The 8,385-nt window shown below is 72.4% G+C and overlaps 1 protein-coding gene and 1 pseudogene across 2 annotated transcripts; both read right to left on the bottom strand.

The window, feature by feature from the left end:
- Positions 1-6: 6 nt before the first annotated feature.
- LOC309604261 lies at positions 7-2,727 on the bottom strand (annotated as a pseudogene). Its single transcript, XR_014230905.1, has 6 exons — positions 2,636-2,727; positions 2,490-2,531; positions 1,126-1,258; positions 784-1,085; positions 382-447; positions 7-87 (listed from the first exon to the last, which is right to left on the bottom strand). The product of XR_014230905.1 is annotated as an uncharacterized misc_RNA (transcript).
- Positions 2,728-3,232: 505 nt separating this feature from the next.
- NEDD8 (NEDD8 ubiquitin like modifier) lies at positions 3,233-6,023 on the bottom strand. Its single transcript, XM_082339192.1, has 4 exons — positions 5,900-6,023; positions 5,656-5,703; positions 4,017-4,099; positions 3,233-3,450 (listed from the first exon to the last, which is right to left on the bottom strand). Exons 1-4 carry the CDS (start codon positions 5,915-5,917, stop codon positions 3,357-3,359), a joined length of 243 nt encoding a protein of 80 aa, XP_082195318.1. The 5' UTR covers positions 5,918-6,023; the 3' UTR covers positions 3,233-3,356.
- Positions 6,024-8,385: the final 2,362 nt, after the last annotated feature.

Here is an 8,385-nt window from a genome sequence, read left to right as displayed (position 1 = left end):
AGCAGGGGCGCGAGGTGGGGGGCGACGGCGGCGGGGGTCGGCCTCCAGGAACTCGTCCAGCACCTCCAGGGCCTCGCTGCCCCGCTCCTGGGGGGCACCCGGCGTTTGGGGGGGCCCCGAGCCCCCCCCAGCCCCCGAACCCGCCCTTGAAAGGGCCCGCGGCACCCCGAAAGCTCGGGGGGGGGGGGGGGGGGCCCGAAACGCCCCAAACTGGCCCCGCGCCCCCCAAAACCGGCCCGGGGAGCTTCGGGGCGGCCTCGAAAGCACCCAGAAAACACCCCAAAATCTTTTAGGGGCGCCCCGGACCCCCCCAAAGTGGCCCAGAGCCCCCCAAAACGGCCAAGCGCCCCCCAAAACGGCCAAGCGCCCCCCCTAATTCACCTCGTCGGCGTCGAGCAGCTCCTTCAGGGCCGTCAGGACGTCGGGGAGCAGCAACCGCAGCAGCTCCTGGGGGGGGAAGAAAAAAGGGGTTGGGGGGACCCCAAAACCGCGGCGGGACGCCCCAAAACCGCGGCGGGATGCCCCAACCCCCCCCCCCCCGTTTCGGGGTTCCCTGAAGCTGCCGTTTTGGGGGGGGGGCCCCTTTTGGGGCTGCAAAGCGCCGTTTCGGGGAGCTCCCGGGCTGAGCAAACCCCCCCCCCCCCTCTCCCCAACCCCCTTTTTTTTGGGGCTGAAAACGAGCCTTTTGGGGGGACCCCGAACCCCCCGCTCGCTGCGGGGGGGCTGGAAGCCGCCGCGGGGGGGGGGAGGGGGGGGGGCCGCCCCGAAACCGCCGGCACTCACCGTCCGGGTGCCCCCCAAGCGCGGCCGCCAGCCCCCCCAGGGCCCGCAGGCCGTAGGCCAGGGGGCCCGGGGGGGGCCCCGGGGGGCGAGGGCCCCCCGGCAGAGGGCGGCCAGCGCGGGGCCGTGGGGGGCCAGGGGCGCGGGGGGGCTGCCTCCAGCGCCGCGCTCAGCACCAGCAGGGCCGCCTGCGGGGGAGGGGGGGGCCAGGAGCCGCGGGGGCTCGGAGCCCCCCCTCCCCCCCCCATACCAACCCCGGGTTGGGGGAGGGGGGGCGTGGGGCGCTCGGGCCCCGCCCGGGGTGGGGATTCGGGGGGGGCCCCCCCCCCCCAAAAGCAGCCTTACCTCCTGGCGGGGGGGGGCGGGGGTCGCGGGCGGCCGCCTGCACCCAGGCGCCGAGGGGGCCCCAGGCGCCGACCCCCCCCCTGGCGCAGCACCAGGGCGGCCAGCGGGGCCAGGGCCAACCGTCACCGCGTGCCTGGGGGGGACAGCGGGGGGGGGGCCCCCAGACCCAGTGTGGGGCGGGGGGGGGCCCCAAACCTCCCAGTGTGGGGTGGGGGGGCACCCCAAACCTCCCAGTGTGGGGTGGGGGGGCACCCCAAACCCAGTGTGGGGCGGGGGGGGGCACCCCAAACCTCCCAGTGTGGGGCGGGGGGGGGCACCCCAAAACCCAGTGTAGGGCAGGGGGGGCACCCCAAACCCAGTGTGGGGCAGGGGGGGCCCCAAACCTCCCAGTGTGGGGCGGGGGGGGCACCCCCAAACCTGCCAATATCAGGGGGGGCACCCCAAAACCACCACTATGGGGCGGGGGGACCCCCAAACCCGCCAATATCGGGGGGGGACACCCCCAAAACCACCACTGTGGGGCGGGGGGACCCCCAAACCCGCCAATATCGGGGGGGGACACCCCAAAACCACCACTATGGGGCGGGGGGACCCCCAAACCTGCCAATATCGGGGGGGGACACCCCAAAACCACCACTATGGGGCGGGGGGGACCCCCAAACCCGCCAATATCGGGGGGGGACACCCCAAAACCACCACTATGGGGCGGGGGGACCCCCAAACCCGCCAATATCGGGGGGGGGACCCCCCAAAACCACCACTATGGGGCGGGGGGACCCCCAAAACCGCCAATATCGGGGGGGGGGACCCCAAAACCACCACTATGGGGCGGGGGGACCCCCAAACCCACCAATATTGGGGGGGGGGACACCCCAAAACCACCACTATGGGGCGGGGGGACCCCCAAACCCGCCAATATCGGGGGGGGGACACCCCCAAAACCACCACTATGGGGCGGGGGGACCCCCAAACCCGCCAATATCGGGGGGGGACACCCCAAAACCACCACTATGGGGCGGGGGGACCCCCAAACCCGCCAATATCGGGGGGGGACACCCCAAAACCACCACTATGGGGCGGGGGGACCCCCAAACCCGCCAATATCGGGGGGGGGGACACCCCAAAACCACCACTATGGGGCGGGGGGACCCCCAAACCCGCCAATATCGTGGGGGGGGGACACCCCAAAACCACCACTATGGGGCGGGGGGACCCCCAAACCCGCCAATATCGGGGGGGACACCCCCAAAACCACCACTATGGGGCGGGGGGGACCCCCAAACCCGCCAATATCGGGGGGGACACCCCAAAACCACCACTATGGGGCGGGGGGGACCCCCAAACCCGCCGCCCTTCGCACTCACTCCGTTTCCCGCTCCAGGGCTTCCGACAGCAGCGCCGGGAGGCTGCGGGGGGGGGGGGCGGGGGGGGGGGGGGGCAGATGTTAGCCCCGCCCCCCTCAGCACAGCCCCGCCCCCCTCAGCCCCCCCCCCCCCCCCCCAGCACCCACCTCTGGCGCAGGGCCGGGTCCAGCCGCCGCCATCGCCCCAGCAGCCGCCGGCGCAGCAGCACGGCGGCCAACTGCCGGACCTGGGAAAGGGGGGGGGGACACACACACGGAGGCGGGAAGGTGGGGGGGGGTCCCGACCCCCGGGGGGGGGGGGGCAGCGGAGCCCCGGCAGCGGCGGTACCTGGGGGCGGGGGCGGCGCTGAGGAGGAGGCCGAGGCGGGCGGGGGTCTGGGGGTCGGCGAAGGCTTCGCGGAGGCGGGCGGTGGCCTGGGGGGGGTGGGGGGTGGGGGTCAGCGGGGGGGCCCCGTCCCGCTGCGGCCCCGCTCCCGCGGGCCCCGCCGCCGTTACCCGGCGCAGGACGTCGCTGTCGGGCTCCAGCAGCTCGGCGAGGAGCCGCTCCAGCTCGGGCGCCGCCATTTTGGAAGAGAGCGAGGCGCCGGAAGGGGCGGGGACAGGGCCGCTCTGGCCGCCCGGGAGGACTCGCCGGGACGCGACTCGCTGCTCTCTTAAAGGGGCGACGGCGCAATTAAAAGGGCGACGGCGCAACTGAAAGGGCGACGCGCGCGGCCGCCCCCACGACATCACACGCCGCCAGCCTGACGTCACCGACTTTATTAAATAGAGGCGCGCGCGAGGGAGGGGTGAGGCCTCAGGGCGGGGCGGGGCCGGGGGGGGGCGGGGCGGAGGGAAAGGGGCGGCGTCCGGCGCGGGCCCCGCCCCCTCACCGCGGCGCCCCGCCCCCGCGCAGGGCGAGGACAAGATGGAGGACGGAGCCGCCCTGGATCTTGTAGTCGGCCGCCGTCTTCTCGTCGTTCCTGGGCGGGGCGGGGCGGGGCTCGAGGAGGGGGGGCCACGCCCAGGCAGGCCACGCCCATCGCCAGCCCCTCCCTGCGCAGACCACACCCCTCCAGGACCCCGCCCCTTCTCCCCCGGCCCCCTCCCTCCCTCAACCCCACCCCAGCCCCGCCCACTCAGCCCCCACCCTCCCAGCCCCCACCCTCCCAGGCCCCACCCCCTCAGGCCGGCCCTCCCAGGCCCCGCCCCCTCAGCCCACGCCCTCCCGGGCCCCACCCCCTCAGCCCCCCCCCCCAGGCCCTGCCCCCTCAGCCCCCGCCCTCCCAGGCCCCACCCCCTCAGGCCCTGCCCTCTCAGGCCCCGCCCCCTCAGCCCCCGCCCTCCCAGCCCCACCCTCTCAGGCCCCGCCCCTCAGCCCCCGCCCTCCTAGGCCCCACCCCCTCAGCCCCCACCTTCCCAGGCCCTACCCCCTCAGGCCCCGCCCTCCCAGGCCCCGCCCCATCAGCCCCACCCTCCCAGCCCCCACCCTCTCAGGCCCCGCCCCCTCAGCCCCCCCAGGCCCCGCCCCCCGGCCCCGCCCCCTCACATCTGCTTGCCGCTGTAGATGAGGCGCTGCTGCTGGGGGGGGATCCCCTCCTTTTCCTCCACCCGCTCCTTGATGCGCTCCACCTGCCCCGCGGCACCGTGGGACGCTGGGGTCGCTCCCGCGGCACCGGGGGATGCCGGGGGACAGGACACCCCCCCCCCCCGCCCCAGGGCTTTGTGGGATGCTGGGGGACCCTCCCCTGGGGTCAACCTCGGACACGGCGTGAGGCTGCAAGTGCAGCTGGGGGGGGTCGGAACCTGCCCCAGGGCATCATGGGATGGGGGAGACCCTCCCCAAGGCATCATGGGATGGGGGAGGACCCCCTCAGTGGGACACGGCCCTGCCCCAGGGCATCATGGGATGGGGGAGACCCCCTCAGTGGGACACAGCCCTGTCCCAGGGCATCATGGGATGGGGGAGACCCTCCCCAGGGCATCATGGGATGGAGAAGAACCTCCCCAGGGTATCATGGGATGGAGAAGGACCTTCCCAGAGCATTATGGGATGCAGGAGACCCTCCCCAGGGCATTATGGGATGCAGGAGACCCTCCCCAGGGCATTATGGGATGCAGGAGACCCTCCGCAGGGCATCATGGGATGGGGGAGACCCCCTCAGTGGGACACAGCCCTGCCCCAGGGCATCATGGGATGGGGGAGGACCCCCTCAGTGGGACACAGCCCTGCCCCAGAGCATCATGGGATGCAGGAGACCCTCCCAAGGCATTATGGGATGCGGGAGGACCTCCCTAGAGCATCATGGGATGCAGGAGACCCTCCCCAAGGCATTATGGGATGGGGGAAGACCCCCTCAGTGGGACACGGCCCTGCCCCAGGGCATCATGGGATGGAGGAGACCCTCCCCAGGACATTATGGGATGCGGGAGGACCCCCTCAGTGAGACACAGCCCTGCCCCAGGGCATCATGGGATGCAGGAGACCCTCGCCAGGGCATTATGAGATGGGGGAGACCCTCCCCAGGGCATCATGGGATGGGGAAACCCCCTCAGTGGGACACAGCCCTGCCCCAGAGCATCATGGGATGCAGGAGACCCTCCCCAAGGCATCATGGGATGCAGGAGGACCCCCTTAGTGGGACACAGCCCTGCCCCAGGGCATCATGGGATGGAGAAGAACCTCCCCAAGGCATCATGGGATGCAGGAGACCCTCCCCAGAGCATTATGGGATGGAGAAGGACCTCCCCAGGGCATTATAGGATGCAGGAGACCCTGCCCAGGGCATCATGGGATGGGGGAGGACCTCCCCAGGGCATTATGGGATGCAGGAGACCCTCCCCAGGGCATCATGGGATGCAGGAGACCCTCCCCAGGGCATCATGGGATGCAGGAGGACCCCCTCAGTGAGACACGGCCCTGCCCCAGGGCATCATGGGATGCAGGAGACCCTCCCCAGGGCATCATGGGATGGGGGAGACCCTCCCCAGGGCATTATGAGATGGGGGAGACCCTCCCCAGGGCATTATGGGATGCAGGAGACCCCCTCAGTGGGACACGGCCCTGCCCCAGGGCATCACCGAAGGGACCCCAGGAGACAGCCCCCCCCCCCCCGCCTTGCCCCAGAGCATCACGGGACCGCAGGGCAGAGCTAAAGGCATGCTGGGAAGGGGGCGGGGCCTCCTACCTTGTCCGTGGGCTCGATGTCGATCTCGATCTCTTTCCCCGTCAGAGTCTGGGGGGGGGGGGGGGGGGGGGGCGGGGGAGGGGCCTGTCAGCGCCCCCAATCCCACAGTGCCCCGGGGCAGCCCCCCCCCCCCACGTCCCCCAAAACCCTGGGCGGCCCCCCCTCTCCCACAGTGCCCCGCGGCGCGGCCTGCACAGCCCCCCCCCCCCCCCGGCCCCCCGGGGCCGCCCCCCCCCGCTCCCACCTTCACTTTGATCAGCATCGTGGCCGCCCCGGCTCCTCTCCCCTCGCCCGGAAGCGGAAATGCCCCCCCCGAGCCCCGCCCACTGCGTCACTTCCCGCCACACCTCCCCACAACCGGGCCGCCGCTGCCCAGCGACACAAAATGGCGGCGCCCGCCCGCGCGCGGGGGCTGCTGGGAGCCGTAGTTCCGCTCCCCCCCCTCCGCCGCGCGCTATTGGGCGGCCAGGCCGCCGCTCTGCCGCGCCGCGGCCAATCAGCGCGCAGGGCCCGCCCCCCCCCCCCCCCCCCGCCGCCGGAGTGCACCACCGCGGGGCGGAGGGGGGAACCAGGGGGAGACCCCAAATTGAGCGGTCCAGGGACTCAAGCCCATCATGCCCCGCGGCCCGCCCCTCTTCAGCACTGCCGCGCTCCCATTGGCCGCCTCCTTCCCTCCTAAAATCCCATTGGCCCGTTTAACACACACAAACACCCCCCCTCCTAATTAATTAATTAGGGGCTCATCAGGGGCGGGCACTCACCGGGGCGGGGCGGGGCGCGGCGGGAGAGCGGCAGGGCCCGGGCCTGGGGGAGAGCACGGGCGTTAATTGCCCCCCCGCCCCCGGCCCCCCGTCGCTAATTACCCCCCAATTACCCCCGAACTCCCCCCCCAGCTGTTAATTACCCCACGGGATACCCCCAGTGCCCCCCCGCCCACAATTACCCCCCCCAGCCCCCCAATTGCCCCCCCGCCCTTCACTGCCCCGGCCTCCGTCGCTAATTACCCCCTAATTGCCCCCCCAGCCCCTAATTAGCCCCCCAATTGCCCCCCCAGCCCCCCAATTGCCCCCCCGCCCTTCACTGCCCCGGCCTCCGTCGCTAATTACCCCCTAATTGCCCCCCCAGCCCCTAATTAGCCCCCCAATTGCCCCCCCAGCCCCCCAATTGCCCCCCGCCCTTCATTGCCCCGGCCTTGGTCACTAATTAACCCCTAATTTACCCCCCCAGCCCCTCATTGCCCCCCCCAGCCCCCCAATTGCCCCCCTGCCCTTCATTGCCCGGCCTCGGTCGCTAATTAACCCCTAATTACCCCCCCCAGCCCCCAATTTGCCCCCCCCCGCCCTTCATTGCCCCGGTCTCGGTCGCTAATTAACCCCTAATTTACCCCCCCAGCCCCTCATTGCCCCCCCCCCCAGCCCCCCAATTGCCCCCCCAGCCCCCCAATTGCCCCCCCACCCTTCACTGCCCCAGCCTCGGTCGCTAATTACCCCCTAATTACCCCCCCCAGCCCCTAATTTACCCCCCCAGCCCCCCAATTGCCCCCCCCAGCCCCCAGTTGCCCCCCCAGTCCTTAATTGCCCCCCCCCAGCCCCCCAATTGCCCCCCCGCCCCCCCACCTTTCTGCGCGGGGTAATCCTCGTCCTCCGAGTCACTGATGACGTCATCGACAAACTCTGCGGGGGGGGGGGGGGGGGGGTGTGAGGGCGGGGCCTGGGTGCACGGGTCCCTCCCCCCCCCAGGGGCGGGGCTGGAGACCCCTCCCCTCCGTACTCACCCAAGGGGGGGGCCTTGAGGGGGCGGAGCCTCCGGAGGCCAGGCGGGGGCTGTAGCCTGGAGGGGGCGGGGCCAGACGGTTAATTGGGGCGGGGCCGGAGGGGGAGAAGGGGCGGGGCTGCTCACCGGGTGGGCGGCTCCTGGCAGATGGACAGCGGCGGGAGCGGGCGGCGGTCAGGGGGCGGGGCACAGGGCCTGGGGGCGCTTAGAGTCAGGCGGGGCTTGGGGGGCCACACCCTCCACAAAGCCCCGCCCCTTGCCCCTCAGCCCACCCCCGCCATTAATCCTTCCGTTAAGCCCCGCCCCTCGTGTCAAGCCCCACCTACCGCAGTGGGCGTGGCCCATGTCAGCCAGGTACCGGCTCAGGATTGGCAGGTCACAGGGGCGGAGCCCGGAGGGGCGTGGCTCCACACCACCTCATGGAGCTGGAAAGGGGCGGGGGTCGGGTGGGCGGGGGCCGAGCTCGGGCCCCGCCCCCTTGCCTCGAGCCCCACCCTGTGGCCCTGTTATGGCTCAGTGGGCAAGCCCCGCCCCTGCCTCCCAACCGGGACCCACCCCTCCATTTAAGCCCCACCCCCTCCATTTAAGCCCCCACCCCCTTCCAAGCCCCACCCCTTCCCAAGCCCCACCCCTTTCCCAAGCCCCACCCACTCCCATTAAGCCCCACCCCTAAGGCCTTTCCTCCCCCCCTGAAGTCCCACCCCCTCCACGGGCCCCACCCTTGAGGCCCCGCCCCCCTCCCCGAGGCCACACCCCCTCCCGATGGCCACACCCCCCCCCTCCCGAGGCCCCGCCCACCTGCTGCAGGTCCGGGGGGGGCAGGGCGCTCTCCAGCCGCTGCAGGTACTCGTAGAAGAGGTGCTCGAGCGCCTGCAGGAACGGCTCCCCGTACTCCTGCCCCACCGGGCCCAGGGGATACTGGGAGGCACTGGGGGGCACTGGGAGCCCCTCCCGGGG

This window comes from Platalea leucorodia, assembly GCF_965183815.1.
Source record: "Platalea leucorodia genome assembly, contig: HAP1_HAP1_SCAFFOLD_525, whole genome shotgun sequence".
Taxonomy (NCBI): Eukaryota; Metazoa; Chordata; class Aves; order Pelecaniformes; family Threskiornithidae; genus Platalea; species Platalea leucorodia.
The sequence above is the reverse complement of the archived record's forward strand: the minus strand, read 5'-3'. Positions and strand labels throughout refer to the sequence as shown.